The sequence below is a fragment of the Macaca nemestrina genome, chromosome X, assembly GCF_043159975.1.
Source record: "Macaca nemestrina isolate mMacNem1 chromosome X, mMacNem.hap1, whole genome shotgun sequence".
NCBI lineage: Eukaryota > Metazoa > Chordata > Mammalia > Primates > Cercopithecidae > Macaca > Macaca nemestrina.
In genome coordinates this window covers 25,031,733-25,049,044 of record NC_092145.1, presented here as the reverse complement: position 1 = coordinate 25,049,044, position 17,312 = coordinate 25,031,733, and the positions used below count along the sequence as shown (strand labels likewise).

Below are 17,312 nucleotides of genomic sequence, written 5' to 3'. Positions count from 1 at the left end.
TTTGAAGAGTAGTACACGTGGAAAATACAGTTAAAATGAAGTATGGAGCAAAATCATAAAAGGCCCTGAATGCCAGGGTAAGGAGATTTGTCTTTAGGTGTGGTATGAAGTGGAGCAGATATGAAGGTTATAGAATTGGCAGTAAAACTTTGAGTCATCAATCAATGATAGTGTCTGATTTAACTTTTTGTTCTTTCCTCAATTAATTGTCTCTTACTTAACTCCAAGTTCTTCAGAAGCTTGATGATATGGTTCCTAACCATAATAGACAAGAAGCAAACAAGAAGAAGAAAGAGGAGAGATTGGATATGAAAACAGATATACTTCCAGGGAGAAAGGGAAAATTGCTTAATGGCTTCTTGGCTTGAAGGATGAAGATGGAACCCTCAACTTCAGGCTTAATACCTCTGTGACTGTGCAATCTAATAACTAAAGTTCTCAGTGGCAGCATGGATCCATAATGCAGAGGAGAGGTCAGGACAAGTCCGGAACCTTTTAACATCATGGGAAAGGATGTAAAGTATCTCAGAAATGTTTAAAATATTTTTTTTAATTTAAAATGATTTTTAAAAGGTTAGTACTGGAAGGGGCAAGTTTCAATTATCTGGTAAGCGCACTTATATTAAATACTATAAACAAGGCATGATTGTAATACTGGTTTTACCAAGTGCTGCATGCACTGCTGTGTGTGTGTGTGTATGTGTGTGTGTGTGAAAGAGAGAGAGAGAGAGGAAGAGAGAGAGAAGGCTGTATTAAGTGAAAAACATTGAATTCAGCATTCCAGGTTTTTCTCTCCTGAACTGGTTCAAATGGGTAGAATATGTTTCATTAGTGTATTAAAACTCATCCACACCCTTGATTCTTTGAGTTCCTCTTCACACTCCTCAAGAATAGTGTCTCAGATTTATCTATACATCCCCTATTGTCTGGCAGAATGTCTTAAGACAGATTAAGCACTTGAACCACATATGAATCGAAATATTGAATTTCATGTCTTGAGGCCCAGCCACATGAAACAGACTGTTTTACTGGTGTGGGCACAAAACTTATTTTCTTAAAAGGGGATAAGATAATGCCTTATGTTTTCTTTCTTTCTTTCTTTCTTTCTTTTTTTTAAACTCTGCTTGGAATTTCTTGCCTTTTTATGATACCAACCGCTCATTGGGCAGATGTCTTCAGGGACGTCAACAACGCCCAGTTCCCTTTCCTGTGCTAGAACTGATGGTTTGGAGCCTAACATCTTGTGAGTAGTGGCTCATTTTTTCCTAAATGCAGTACTTTATACTTGCTCACATTGAAGCTCATCTGTCACTCCTTCACATGGAAATGCAAACTTGAAGGCATCTTCTGTCATTTATGCATTGACTTAGAATTTCAAAATGTGCAAAGAATTAGTATCTCAATCATTTATAAATCTTATTGTTTAAAATATATTTTATTTAATAAGTGATTCTTTAGAGCTTACCGTGTGGTGGACATTATTCTAAGTAATTTATAAATATTAACGCATTTAATGAAGCTACTCCTGGTCCCGATTTGGGAACTCTCACTTTACCTTTCATCAGTCTTCCTGCTATTGGTGCTTCTTTACATAGTGACTTCAGGTAGAATTTAGTGAGTGTGTGAATTTGGATGGAAAAGTTAAATTCATATTTTTACTAACCTCTAACTGAAATTTGGCATTTTCTTTCCTTATAAATGTAGGCTACAAAATACAGAGATGTTAGCGGTAACTGCATCTTTTTCATCAGTATCATAGATATTATCATATCACATGATATTGCGGATTTCTTGGGTTGTTTATGCTCATCACTATTTCAAAACTGAAGTGGTTATTAGACTTGTTGCTGTTTCATATTGCTATTTCAGGTGTTAAAGGAGCATATACATTACTATATCACAAACATGTTTTAAAAATATTTTGAGAAGTGTACTATTACAATATCCAGATGGTCCCCAACTTACAATGGTTTGACTTACATTTTTCAACTGTATAATGGTGTGAATGCAATGTATGTTCAGTAAAAATTGTATTTTGAGTACTCATACAGGTTTCTGTTTGGTACTGTTTTTCTGTTTCAGTACAGAAACAGATTCCATTTTTCACTTTTCAGTATGGTATTCAACACATTACATGAGATATTTGACACTTTATTATAAAATAGGCTTTGTGTTAGATAAACATCATAGGCTAAGCTATGATGTTTGGCAGGTTAGGTGTATTAAATGCATTTTTGACTTACGACATTTTCAACTTATGATAGTTTTATTGGCATGTAACCACGTAGTAAGTCAAGGAGCATCTGTAGTTGGTTTCCTTTGTATTTTATTTCATTCATTTAAAAAACGTTATTCTGATAAGGACTTCATGTGCTTCACCAGACTTACAAAGGGGTTCATGGCACCAAAAAATGTTCAGAACCCCTACTTTATATTCCCTCAGCTATAATAGGCAGAGGCTGGAGCTGAAGTGGGGTAGAGATAGGGAGAACTCAGGAATCTTACATTCTCATCCCAGCTCCATCATCCACTTAGCTGTGCGACCTAGGGTATAGTTCTTCATCTTTTGAGACTTGTCTTCCTTAGCTGCAATGATGGTGAGGAAGTCATCTGCCCCTGCTAGTTCACAGTGTGTTGTGAAGATCAAATGACATAATGCTTGTGCACGGAGTTACTTTGAAAACAGCTTAAAGCACCACATAAGGTATTTATTGAGGAATAGTAACAAGTTAAAGTTTCAGAGGTCTGATGCCACAGAGGATTATTCATTTTAGGGTAGTCTCATATTCAAACAGACTTAGAGTGAATGCAGTTGGGCAGAACACTCATTAATGTGTCCTGTATACCATTTCCATCCAAGATCTGATGTCATCTCCATAGGGCTCTATAGCCTTGAATGTACATACCTGTGTGTATAATCAGTTCTTTTCTTTCCTTCTGTTGCCCCAATAATTAATTACTTTAGTATGCCTTTGAGGTCATCCTCCCAGATAGAAAATGTAAGCAAGCTTAGAACTTCAAAGCTTACTGTCAAACTAAAAAACTGGGATGATGCTATGAATCTTGGGAAATGGTAGAGGAGATAAGACCTCCTTGGCCTTCTTGTTAATGGGATGTGGTCTATCTCATGATGGGAGTGGGTAGAATTGGAAGGATACTGAGACCGTATCAGAAGACAGGAGAAGGAAATTTCCTCACTGTGTTTGGCTTAGGCCAAGCACGACCTAACTCTAATGGAGCATTGTTCAGTAAAATCTCCTGAATTTCTCTGAGCCAGCAGGTCTCCTTCTTTTAAGTTATTGTGTGGCCTTATGGGATCCCCATTACTATAAAGGTAGCTCTGGTGTCATTAAAGCATTGTTGATATGACTATTGGCTGGATAATGATTATAGCTATTTATTGAGCACTTACTTTGCCAGGCATAGTACTGGGCACTTTACATTGATCAACACCTCATAAATGAAACTTCGAGGGAAATATATGATTTTCACTTTACAGATTTAAAAAAGGCTCAGAGAAGTGACAGTGTTATAAAGTGACCTGGGGCACCATGACTGTGTCATTTAGCAGGCTCCCCTACCAGAATATAAGCTCTTGAGGGAAGGGGACATGTTGTGTTCACCTTTGAATTTCCAGGACTAAGACTTGAACATATCAGGCACTCTATAATGGCACATGAATGAACAATATGGGGTTTATAATAATATTACCAATTAAGTTGATATGAAGATTAAATAAAATATTGGTGCAGTGGAAAGTTTTAAGCTTGTGATTGGAGAGACCAAGATTCAAATTTCATTTCTGCCTCTTAAAAACTTAAGCAAGTAGCCGGGCGTGGTGGCTCATGCCTGTAATCCCAGCACTTTGGGAGGCCGAGGTGGGTGGATCACGAGGTCAGGAGATCGAGACCATCCTGGCTAACACGGTGAAACCCTGTCTCTACTAAAAATGCAAAAAAAAAAAAAAAATATTAGCAGGGCGTGGTGGTGGGCACCTGTAGTCTCAGCTACTCGGGAGGCTGAGGCAGTAGAATGGCATGAACCCAGGAGGCGGAGCTTGCAGTTAGCCTAGATCACACCACTGCACTCCAGCCTGGGTGACAGAGTGAGACTCCGTCTGGAAAAAAAAAAAAAAAATTAAGCAAGTTACTGTACATCTCCAAGTCTCAGCTGAAATGGAGGCTAATAAATTTACTTTTCACATTGTAGTAAACATAAAATATATATACGTGTGTGTGTATAAATATACGTGTGCGTGTATACATATACGTGTGCGTGTATATATGTATATACACGCATGTATATATCCTGTTAAGTAGGAATCACTAAATAATGTTAGCTTTTATTATTATTAGTGCATATGAATGTAGTTTATTTATTTTTATTTTTTATGTTTTTTTTTGAGACAGAGTCTCACTCTGTCATGCAGGCTGGAGTGCAGTGGCATGATCTTGGCTCACTGCAAACTCTGCCTCCCGAGTTCAAGCGATTCTCCTGCCTCAGCCTCCCGTGTAGCCGGGATTACAGGTGTGCACCACCACGCCCGGCTAAATTTTGTATTTTTTAAGTAGAGACAGGGTTTCACCATGTTGGCCAGGCTGGTCTCCAACTCTTGTCCTCAGGAGATGTGCCCACCTCGGCCTCCCAAGTGCTGGGATTACAGGCGTGAGCCACTGCGCCCAGCCTGAATGTAGTTTAAAATGCTACACAAATACTAATGTAACAAATCTTTACTAAACACCTACAGTGTACCAGGTTCTGGGGATATGGCAGTAAACAAGACAAATGAGAACCATACTCTCATGCACCTTATTCTCTGGAGGTAGGGCGGGGGCATAGATAGTAATAGTTCGAGTGTCAAGAGCAAGAGGTCATTACCACCTTATCGACATAATTCATGGGTGGTCAGCACTGAATATTTTCACAATTAACTTTTACGGCTTTGGCTAAAGGGTGAAAAACTTAAGTTCAGTGTGTTGCAGCTACCCTTCTAGGTTTTTGAAGGCAGGGGCCAGCCGTACTCCTTTTGTGTCCCATTGTGCCTGACAGTGTTTGGGACAGAGTAAATGTTTGGAGTATGTATAAACAGCTGAATTTCGTCTTGAAGTCCAGCAACATGATGTGGCCGTACAGTTCTATGTATGAACACAAAAACATTTTTTTTTTTTTTTCTGGAGACAGGCTCTCACTCACTCTGTTGCCCAGATTGGAGTGTAGTGGAGCGATCTTGGCTCACTGCAATCTCTGCCTCAAGCGATTCTCCTGCCTCAGCCTCCCACATAGCTGGGATTATAGGTGCCCGCCACCACGCCTGGCTAATTTTTGTATTTTTAGTAGAGATGGGGTGGGGGGGTGGGGGTCTCACCATGTTGGCCAGGCTGATCTTGAACTCCTGACCTCAAGTGATCTGCCTGCCTTGGCCTCCCAAAGCGCTGGGATCACAGGTATGAACCACCACTCCTGGCCCACAAAAACATTTTTTTAAATGTGGGTAAGGTCATGAACTTTGGTTGAATCACAATCATACCTCTTATTGAGAACTCACTATGGGCCAAGCACTGGTTGAGCAATTTGCAGATGCTACCTCATTGACTCTTTCCTACCATTCTGTGAGGTAGGTACTATTTCTTCTTAATTTTGTCTATAAGAAAATTGAAGCTCTCGTTGTGTCCATGTAACTTGCCTGAAGACACACAGATAGAGACTTTGGGCATCGCGACTACCTAATAGGTGCTCAGCAGATGGTAGCAACTGTGGTAGAAAATGAAGCCATATCTACCTGATGTACCATCTAAGACAGCTGAGAATCCTAAGGGCTCACATAGTTCTACTGGGCAAGTTAAAAGTTCTTGTGCATTTATGCTATCTTTTCAAATAATACAGTTTCTTCTGCCTTATATGAAAAGCATACATTTTTGGGCCAAAATTAAAAAAAAAAACCTCTATGTAACTTGAATACAGATGTGTCTTTAATTTTCTATGAAAAATAACTTTCATTTGCATTGAAGACATTTAACAAGCAACTTGGTAATAAAAAAAGTCAGATTTAGAGATGTCACAGGACTAGGGAAGGAGATGAAAAAATCATTTATAAAATAAAATAAAGCTTCTATTCATTATTATATTGAAGAAACGCTAACTACTGTATCTCATAAACATAACAAAACAGCATTATTTCAAAATTCTGGAGGAACAACAGAACCATAAATAGCACTGGGACTTTGTAGGAAAAAGCGGCTTCATTAATAGATTTCTATGATGGATGAAAAGGTTTGTGAGAGATGGTATGTGCCACAATTTGATTGTGTAATGTAATGCACATTCATATCTATATATCTCTATATATCTATGCTTATTTATATATAGATATATATGAGAGATATCTATTTATTTTAAGGAATTGGCTCTTGCGATTATGGGTGCTGGCAAGTTAGAGATTTGTAGGGCAGGCCAGCAGGCTGGAAGTTCTGGCAGGAGTTGGATGTCGCAGTTTTGAGTCCAAAGGCAGTCTCGAAGCAGAATTCCCTCCTCAGGCAACTTCAGTCTTTTCTCTTAAGGCCTTCAGCTGATCAGATGAGGTCCACCCATATGATAATGGGTAACCTGTTTTACTCAAAAGTCTACTGGCTTAAATGTTAATCACATCTAAAATATACCTTCACAGCAATATCTAGACTGGTGTTTGACCAAGCAACTCGGCACTACAACCTAGCCAAGTTGCCACATACAATTAACCATAACAACTAGTATATTCAAGCAAACTGGGAGGAGTCTATCTAAACTGGCAGGAGTAACAGAAACAGACAATCTGCGATGTAAGTTGATTAAGTGAAGGAGAGTAAGGTGTTTAGGTGTGGCAGCTGTTGCTTTAAACAATTTTTTTAATGTATTAATATCATGGTAAGGAGTTTGATTTTTTTCTTTTATTTTTTAAGTGCCGGGGTACATGTGCAGGATGTGCAGGTTTGTTACATAGGTGAACGTGTGCCATGGTGGTTTGCTGCACCTCAACCCATCACCTAGGTACTAAGCCTGGCATGCATTAGCTCTTTCTCCTACTGCTCTCCCCTAAAAATTAATTTATTTAAACAAGAAATAACTGTAAGTGGAAAGTTTCCCCTGATTTCATAGATATTATTAAAATTAGGTATTCCAAGAGCCCCTGAGACGGATGAAACAAAGCCTTCCGTAGTGTTGATGAGAGATGCATCAGTGAGGGAGCCAGTGTCAAATGAACCCTAGCTTCCTGCTGGTGCCACAGCAGGGTGCTTGAGGGGAAAGCCAGTTCGCAGCATGAACGGGCTGCGGTGGAACCCTATTTCCAGTTGTCAAGGCAGGCTTGGCATCTTTTTCCAACATCCTAGTAACCCAAAGGAAGGAACTGAGATAACTACTAATGGATTACTTAGAGAGAAAGTCATTAAAAACAGGACACAAAACGGAGGTATAAAAAGGAATATTTATCTTTTAAAAATACAACTTTGAACACTACTGGCATTTCATTTACAAAGTATTTTCGTGAAATACTCTCCATTGGCTTTGCTTACTCAGTACATTCTTTTATCTTCAATTGAGACTCAAGCGGGGGTATGCTTGCATTATTATAAGAACCACAACCACCACCACACACAATAAAGACCATCTCTGCCTCAGGATATTTGCCCCAAACCTTCATCCTCTCCGTTTCCTTTCCACCAAGCAGCAGTTTCTGAATGGTCCACTCACATGCTGCCATTGCGATTTGCCGATGGGCACTACAGAACTGGAGGTGTCTCTGGCAATCCGCACTCCAGGTGGAGCTGACTTATTTGCAGAAAGCCTCACAAACCCTGGCTCATTATTTATTCATTGATTCATTACTATTAATACTTACATCAAGTCTTTGCAAACATTCAGCATGAAGTAAACATAGTATTTACAGCAGTACGCGGTTTGCAATTCAACACACTGACAACAGAAGCAAAGGGACCAAGAGACCGTAAGAAGGCCAGAGGGGAAAGAAAATTAACACAAATCCCTTCTGTCACTGTGTGCGCACGTGCGTGTGTTTGTGCGTGTGTGTCCACACATGAGCGTGTTTTAATTCACAGAAAACGGAACATGCCCTCCTTTAAAAGCAGACTATTTACAAGTGATTCTGAATAGCACGAACACATGCCAGTCATACTGGATACTTGCTTTCTGCAAACACATCTAGATGTACTTTTTACAATTCTGAAACAGATCTTTAATGTGATATGTTAGAGGAAATAACTTTGGAACATTTGTCAACTTTTGGTTCATAGTAATTTTGCAAAAAGCCACAAACCATGCTTTGTCATTTAAAAGGTGAACCTGGTCAGGCACCTTCTAGAAGACACTGATGTGTTATTTATTTACTAGTCTACTGGGGATTGGAAAGACAATGGCAGTTACACAGAGGACTTAGTGCTGCTCTCATTCCTTTCACCAGTAGCAACATTAATGTAAAGAGAAGTTTAGAAACACAAATCACATACAAATCATCAAAACATTTCAGTTAACAGTGTTTAAAAAAATACCAAAGTCTACAACAGTAGTACAGACACTGAAAACACTCCAAATACTGTTTAGCCTCAGGACTTTTGCAATATTTAAAGACAACCAATTGACAGAAAGGGGAGGAAGTTACAGCACTTGCGGTTTGAGGCAATTTCTCTTTAGGGCCTGTAGTTCGAGGTGCTGTCCTAGGATCCTTATTTTAACTCAAAAGATTTTCCAGGAATGAACTGACAAATTCAAAGGAACTTCCACTTGAAAACCATTAAAAACACAAATCACTTTCTATGCTTGTCCAACACATATTTATCTTCAGGATCCCAAGTTGTTAGGCAAAGAGATTTAGGTCAGCTTCAAGCCCTCGAAGCCACAGAATTTCCATCTCTTTTCCAGGCTGGCTCCAACTCCAGTCATTTCCTGCTTGAAGGTATGCTGGAGTCTACCCATGAGACACTCCACATCACTGGTGCAGATCTGTGGGACAGACAGAACATCTCCATTCAAAATCAGTTCTATTTTCCTAATGTTCTTTCCCAGTGTTTCCTACTTTAGAATGCTGATGTGTCTGTGTGTGTGTTGGGCGGGGCGGGGCGGGGCGGGGCGGGGGGTGGGGGGCATTGAACCTCCTTCCGCTCCTTGCGCATTTGTGTGTGTTGGCAGAGTGGCTTCCAGCCAGCAGCGTTCCTCTGCTGTGACCATCAGACAGGGTCCGCTGAGTTGCTATTGGAAAGAGCTGGGGTCAGTCATGTGGAAAGGCCTGGGTTTGTAAGAAGCTGAATGATGGCTGCTCAGTGCTGGTGATGCTGTGTGCAGGTCCACTGAAGCTGCTGAGCCTTTTCGGAGGGGAGGAAGGTAGAAATGGCTGCCACCAGAGCAGAATCCCTCACAAATGCGTTAGTTCATAATGGAGAAGTAACAGGAATGGGGAAAGCTCTGTGTTCATACTTCTCTGCATTGTCTTTCTCTCCCCACTTCTCTCTCTGTCTCTCTCTCTCTGTCTCTCTCTCTCTCTCTCTCACACACACACACACACACACACACACACACACCCCTCAATACGAAAACAAAAACAAATCTGTGGACTCCTTTAGGACTTGTTTTAGGTGGTCATCTTCACATTAGTAGAGTTAGTAAGTGACTCTCCTCACTATGAGCCTTGGCACCAGGGCTTGGGTAAAGAGCACCAGGGGATCCTGAAAGAAACCCAGAGTTGGCGCCACAATGAATGTCCCTGAAGCTGGAGGGAGCCCCAGTTCTGTTGGTATCACCTCAGGCTCTCTTTGGGAGGCCCTGGCACTACTCTGGCAGGAAGTCGCTAAGGGGGAGCTAGGCCTAGGCTAGGAGTGCAGTTATGCCTTCGTCCCAGTGCCGTATCCAGTCAAGTGAACGAAGCACATGCCAGCGTATCATATAGAGTAGAATCCCCATTTCAGAAAACATAGATAATGTGTATAGACATATACATTTAATATAGGTGCAGCACACTTGCAGGAAAGGGTCTGAAATCTGTGCCAAACTGTTAACAGTGGTTATCCTCGAGCAGTGGGATTGTGGGTGGTAACCTGCACTTTCCCTTTACTAGATTTCTATACGGCTTACATTTTAAAGATAATGTGCATGTATTATTTTTGTAAATTAAAAAAGCAGCAGATGGTTTTTACTGACACATAGTTCAATTTCATACCATTGCAATGGACTGCTTGGTCCTAGTATTCACATTGCATCCTCCCCTTCACTGCCAAATGGGCCATTTAATTGCAGAATAGCATCACTTCCCAGAGGGAAATGAAGGGGGAGTGCTAGCTAGAATGAAAGCAAATGCCATTGAAGAGGATGTATCACCACAGCTGGGATGTGGTTAGAACAGTAAGACTCCCAAGTGGGCCACTGCCTTTGTTAAGAGGACATATGCTTAAATGACTTAACATTTTGGACAGCACCTATATTCAATGGCACTTCTCGAAAGTCCCAGATCCTATGAAATAGGCAGTACAATTTATGGGCACATTTCCCTGAATGCTGCTTCTGAAAAAAAAAGTATCCTGAGCTGATTCATTCTGAGGAGTCAAGAGTCCTCTCCAGCCTCTTAGAGGCATCCTTGATTTCCTAGGGAATTAGCACTTACCCCTGCTCCAGATGCCCTAGGAGTTCCCCCAAAGGATAGCATCCAGAGAAGGAAATGGACCATGAGATCATCTGTGAGCAAATATTCAGTCTGTGTTACAGAGGCCCTCAGCTCTTTGCTCTATCTTTTTTTTTTTTTTTTTTTGCTCCTGCCTCCCTTGTTTTGTAATAGACAATAGCAGGGGTGATGGTGGGAGAGGTGGATGGTGTAAGACTTCCCATTTTGAAAATGAACATTGGCTAATGGCTAAAAACCCAGGACAAAAGTTTGATGGGGCCGGGTACGGTGGCTCATGCCTTAATCCCAGCACCTTGGGAGGCCAAGGCAGGTGGCTTGCTTGAGTCCAGGAGTTCGAGGCCATCCTGGGCAACGTGGTGAAACCCTGTTTCTATAAAAAATACAAAAATTAGCCAGGCATGGTGGCATGCGTCTGTAGTCCCAACTACTCAGGAGGCTGAGGTGGAAGGATTACTTGAGCCCATGAGGTTGAGGCTGCAGTGAGCTGTGATCTCACAAATGCACTCCAGCCTGGGCAACAGAGTGAGACCCTGTCTCAAAAAAAAAAGTTTGATGGGTAAGAAAGCTGATATGGATTGGTTTGCAGCTTATAGGTGAATTAAGAGAAAAGAGGAAAAATCTTCTAAGATGTATGTTTGAAAAAGGATGGTCAACTTATTCAAGTTTGCCTGAGACTGCCCTGGTTTTAACATCGAAAGTCTCAAGTCCCAGGAAACTCTTCAGTACCCAGCAAACCAGGACACACGGTCATCCTACTTGCAAGAGGGAAGCTCTGCTCTGAATCACAGTGAGAGAGCAGGTGAGGGAAACTTCCTGAAAGCAGTAACTAATGACCTATTTATGCTTGAGGAAAGTCAGGTTACCTGTTAACAAAGAACTCCACACATCCCGTTGCATCCCCATTTTAGGCCCCCATATACCTTATTATCAAGACGGTGCAAGTAGGAACAGATGTATTCAATGCTTGCTCCAAATGGGTGAACATGAAGGAATGTGGAGATAATCCCTACAGAGACAAGAGCATGGAGGTTATACTTGAGCCTTGTATTCCTCGAGGTTCCACATGACAGTGAATAGTAAGCGCTGACTCATATGTACAACATAAATATACTGGACACTATTCTAAGTTTACACGTATCTTACTCATTTAATCTTTATAATAATCCCATGAGGTGGGTATTGTCATCCCCATTTCACAGCTGAGGACACTGACGCACTAAAAGTGTAAGCAACTTGTCCAAGGTCATACAGCTGGTAAGTGGCAGAGCTGGCATTTGAACCCGGACAGTCATATACTGCCTCTTACTGTGCTGTATCACATGTAGAAAAGCTGGCATTTGAGGAGTCACTTTCATTGTTTGTGATGGCTAAACATTGTCTGAATTCAAGGATTTTATAATGAATTTACACTGTGCTGGGCTTTTGCAGTTCCTTCACAGTCTTTAGACTTTAGCCTCTTAGGTGTTAATAATGCCTTGCTGTTGTGGTAAACGTACAAATCATGTACTTTCCTGATTAACCTTGTGCCTCTCACAAGAAAGTCTGCTGATTGTATTTGGGTATTATTTTGTGAATAGCTCTGTAAAGAAAAGCCAAACATTTCATTCACGGCTAACTCAAGTGGTCACTAGCATTCTGTGCTTAGAGCCTCGAATCTCCTTGTGTAACAGAATTCTTATAGCAGTTTACAGCCTCCAGGAATGCCCCTGATTTCCACTTAGCCTGACTCTGGGGTGACTGGCAGCTTCACATGCTGCCTTGATTGTTCTGGCCATTAGGTTAATTGTTCTAATACTTCTTTCTCTGGCAACAGGTGGAAAATAAATTGCTCAAAAGTATAATATTTCTTTCTTTCAATTTGTTTTGAGTTCACCTCCTTTCATAAGATCTTAAGTGCATCAAATAGACCCAGAATTGAGTTTGTTGAAAATTGCCAGGAAATAAAAGCAAAATTTGATTTGGTTTCTAAACTACAACTTGTCTGTCCCTTTAAGAGGCTGACAAAAGACTAACACAGGTTTAAATTGGTGTTTGAAGTTCAATCAAGGGGGTAAGTTGGAGAGGGGTTCCAGAAGGAACTGATGGCAGGGCTCAAAATCTGTTCAAAAGGGATGCTATTACTTAGAACATTACTTTATTCTTAAATGGCTAGGTAAATTGAAGTTCTAAACACTGATTCTGGCTGAGAAACTTAAATTCTGAAGAAGACATTCCATGTTTGAAGAAATTCTAGATGTCCTGGCCAAGAAAGGCTGTCAAATGCCAAGAAATAACTCCAGAGGTTTAAAAACAAGCGATTTTGTGGGTTCACACCCAAAAAGCTGATTGAAAAATAGATTTTCCTTTCTCTGTGCCAGCCCAAGACTACCTTCTTGAAAAAACAAAACAAGAAACACTTATTTTAAGAATCTTTTTTTCTAGGACTATCCATTCACAGAGGCTTCCTTCTATCCCCAGCATTTCTCTGACAGGTCTCCCTGTTGCCATGCCAATTTGTTAAGAACTTGGAAGACGTTAATAAGTTGTAATAAGTTGTCACTTTTCTTGAAGATTCAATGGCAGGTCCCCCTGTGCATCTTTATTAACATATCAAAGTGTTAAATCTGAGGATAATACCCATTACCAAAGGAGGCAGAGATATCTTAAAAATATGCAGAAGCCAGTCAGTGTGGAGGGCTTTTGAGACTAGAGTGGGGCTACTGTATAGCTCAGCTTCCTAGATGGCAGCTGGGATTATCTGCTGTGGCCCAAGACCAGTCACTCTTAAATGATTAGCCCCTCTTAAATATTTTACAGCCTCAATCTGCCACTGTTCTCCAAATGGAATATAAAGTTAGCCAGCATTGGTTAATAGCGCTGTGAAGTGTAAAATGTTTTCTACTTACTGAGGGCTTACTATGGACCAGGGACTATGCTAAGTGATTTAGGTGAGTTACTGTATTTAATACTCACAACTGCCCTTTTGGGTCGGTAATATCATTATGTCCATTTTGCAGATGGAGGAACTGAAGCTCAGAGAAGAAATGGTGGGGTCAAGATGGGAAGCCAGGTCTGTCTGATTCTTTAAACATTTGTGCCATCTTGCTTTTCTGAATGACTTTTTACAGAGAGCAATGCTAGCATGAACCTCATCAAAGCCCACTAGCGTCCAACACACCGCAGCTTCCTGAGTCATCTGCCACTGTGATATAATCAAAAAATAAATATCTGGTCTTTGTCCCTGGTCCCCAGGGCACACAGCTCCTAAAACCCTTGGAATTTCTGGAGTGATAAGAGTTAAGATGACGGGTAGCTGGGGGCCCCTTATAGCTTTAGAATTGGGGCTGGCCATCAGAAAGACTTAGGCATGATCAGAGAGTTGGAACATCAGGGAGGAGAGAGTGGCTGGAGACTGAGTTAATCACCAATAGCCAGTGATTTCATCAATCATGCCTATATAATGAAGCCTACATAAGAACTCTGAAACGATGGGGTTCAGAGGGGTTTCTGGTTGGCAAACACAACAAGATACACACCCAAAAAGGTATAGAAACTCCGCATACCCCTTCGAAGTACCTTGCTCTATATACCTCTTCCATTGTATCCTTTATACTAAATCGGTAGGAGTAAGTAAGGTACTTTCCTGAGTTCTGTGAGCCACTCTAGCAAATTATCAAACCTGGGGTGGGTATTGTGGAAACCCCTGACTTTGTAGCCAAATCAGACAGAAGTAGAGGATACTTGGAGACCCTATATTTGAGACTGGCATCTATAGAGAGGGCAGTCTTCCGGGACTGAGCCCTTAAACCCATGGAGTCTAACGTTAAACTCTAACTTTGGGTAGTGAGTGTGAGAACGGAATTCAACTGTAGGACACCCACTTGGTATTGAAGAGTTGGAGATGTAGTGTTGGGAAAGACACCATGCATCTGGTGTCAGGAGGTTAAAACAAACAAACAAACAAACAAACAATCCCTTGTCATTTGGTGTCAGAAGTGTAAAAATAGCTTAGTTAGTAACCTGGAAAAACTTGCCTATACTTGCTCCAGAGGCTCTCTGGAAAAGCTCTCTGCCAAGTAGGGTCTGCACTAGCCCCCTGAGTGGACATGAGAGGGCTTATCTATCCTTGCACAGATATTTAAAAAAAATCTACAGTGTGTTTCTCCAGCTGACCCCTCTTAGCTTAGTGCTTGTACTGACATGCTTGACTGCTTGACATGGCAGTGGCTACAAGGAGTGTGAGGGGGGCTGGCAGCTGCTGTTAAATTTGGAAATTTGTAGTTGTTCTTAACCTATCATCTTCAGAACTCTGAGTTCTTGCGCTGCCATGCTTCATAAATGCTTGATGTGTGCTTGTTAATCTTAGGTAAAGCCCTCCCCTCCTCCATTGTACCCAGGCATTGTACGTGGCATGTGTGCATTAGCTTCCTTACCCACTAGCAGTGCTTCACGTTCAGATTTGATGGGACTGCTGTTCATGGTCTTCTCAAGAGGGTATTCGCTATCCTGGTTTGATGCACACAGCCTAGAAGCACAGCTTTCCTGTGGACACAACATGCTTCCCAGGTCAGTTCACTTTATTTGGCAATAGAGTTGGTTTCAATTAACTACACAACAGGTAACTTAACTCAGGACTATAAAAGCAATACTGTTCAATTTAGATTACTGAATGGGAGGGAAAACATCATAAATTACAAAAGCATCACAGATATTCCAAAGCTTATTTTTAGGGCTCCAAAACACAGAAACATTTAAACATTTACCTTCACCAGTTTTTTTTTTTTTTTTTTTTCTGCCTTCATCTTGACTTTATACAAGCAATCTGGGCAACTAGACCCAACATTTATGGTATACTAACAAGATGCTAGGCACTGTTAGATAAGTGTTATCTCCATTCTACAGATGATGAAAGTGAGGCTCAGGTAAATTGACTAAGATCACACTGCAAGGAAGTGGAGCCAGGATTTCATCCCACTGTTAAAAGGACCATTTTTTTTTTTTTTTTTTTTTTTACAGTTTTAGGTCCACACTCTGTTAATGGTAAGTCCCATCTCAATGGAGAATCTACATTGGCTACATTGCCAATCCACTGATAGTTAATAAACTGTTGGTTTTTGGACTAAAACTTAGAGCTTTCTTTCCACTCATAGTTAACCAACTGTTGGTTTTTGAACTAAAAATTAGAGTTTTCATTTTTTCATTTACTACTCTCTCTCTCTCTCTCTCTGATAAGGACATTATCAGTTAGAATATTCCTGACTTTACAGCAAGAAATGCCCATGACAAAAAAAAGCATTAGTCAATGGCCTTCTTTGTTGTGGAAAATTTTTCTCTTTCAGAGTGTAGCAGGAAGGTTTCATAAGAGAAACTCAGGTGAAATCCATGACCAGCAATCAAACTGAAAAATACCTCCAGACCTTTCATGGCTCTTTCTTTCTCTCTTTGGGTACTGAGAATATCTTTTCTGTTATTATAAATGTGAAGGAAAAGCTTTCAGAAGAAGGAATAAAAGAAATCACTGCTTCTTTTACTACTGAAAAGAAAATGCTGCTGAAATGCTCCTTGGGGGGGCAGATCATGGCTGACTCAGATGCATTTTCACTTCTTCCTTTCCACAAACCCTTAGCAGGGACAGGATTCCTTCTGTTTTCTTTAAAGATGTCTTCAAAGCTTCCAGGATGCTGTCTCTGAGTGAAATGAATGGTCTATGCCGCAAGACATGTTGTTTTGTGAATTTACAGGCTTCCTAGCTGTAGTCAGAGGGGAACCCTTTCTTGATGACCTACTCAATCTTTGGCCTTTAGAATTCAATCCAGGCAGTAACCATTATGCCAAGTTTGATTTAAACTACTAGCTCACTTCTAAGCCACGGGCTTCACATCTGCTTCTGACCCCCTTAAAACATTAAATGATATGGTAAGCCGTTTCTTAAGTGTGAGAGTTTAACAGATTGGGGTTGACTTAAGATGTGAAAATATTCTGGGAAGTTTTAGCCATCTTGAATAGAACTGCAGCCTTACTTAAACCTGACTTCAATTTTATTATAGCTGGCATTTAAAAAATTAGAAGGTACATTGAAGGGATGCTTATCACCTTGAATTTTACTAGCAGATTCAAAGAGCTTAGTTCTTTCTGCAGTAAGACAGACATAAGTCACATTGTTATATTGCAAAACACTGACAATAACTCACCCTGTAGCTTACTGTCAAGAAACCCAAACAAAAGCAAATAAAAAAAGAGATGCCTCCTCACCAAAACTTACTGCTTTCCTTTCAACCTGAAATTATTTTTGCAGTCTAATGTGATGGTACTTTGCTTCCTAACCTAATTGTGTCAGGTTGAAATATTTGGTCACAAATCAGCTTCCCAGAGAAGATCAGTTTATAATGAACTGTCATGAATTTCTCTAAAAGAACCTTTGCTTAAAATAACAGGGAAAAACATATTTTGACTCACTGTTTTTTTGGATTATCAGTTGGATCTTTTCCCCGTCCTCATCAGCCAACACTTCACGGTCTATTCAGTTTCCAAATGGGAAACACTTGTCCTTAGGCACAATATGGTAAGTTTCTTCTATGCCATTTGACCTCTTACCTCTTACTTCTTTAAATGAAATACTTTACAAACCAGAAAGCTACTTACACAAAAAAATGTCCTTAGGTCAAATTGTGAT

At 40.5% G+C, this 17,312-nt stretch overlaps 1 protein-coding gene across 5 annotated transcripts in view; it reads right to left on the bottom strand.

The window, feature by feature from the left end:
- Nucleotides 1-7,447: 7,447 nt before the first annotated feature.
- LOC105481440 (ecto-NOX disulfide-thiol exchanger 2) overlaps nucleotides 7,448-17,312 on the bottom strand; it is a 292,902-nt gene continuing 283,037 nt past the window's right edge. For all 5 annotated transcript variants that reach the window (XM_071088931.1, XM_071088930.1, XM_071088933.1 and 2 more), the window contains 3 exons: nucleotides 15,073-15,181; nucleotides 11,581-11,666; nucleotides 7,448-8,991 (listed from right to left, as the gene is read on the bottom strand). In XM_071088931.1, the coding sequence (XP_070945032.1) occupies nucleotides 8,860-8,991; nucleotides 11,581-11,666; nucleotides 15,073-15,181 (327 nt within the window). In that variant the 3' untranslated portion in view covers nucleotides 7,448-8,859. The remainder of the gene's footprint in view (nucleotides 8,992-11,580; nucleotides 11,667-15,072; nucleotides 15,182-17,312) is intronic.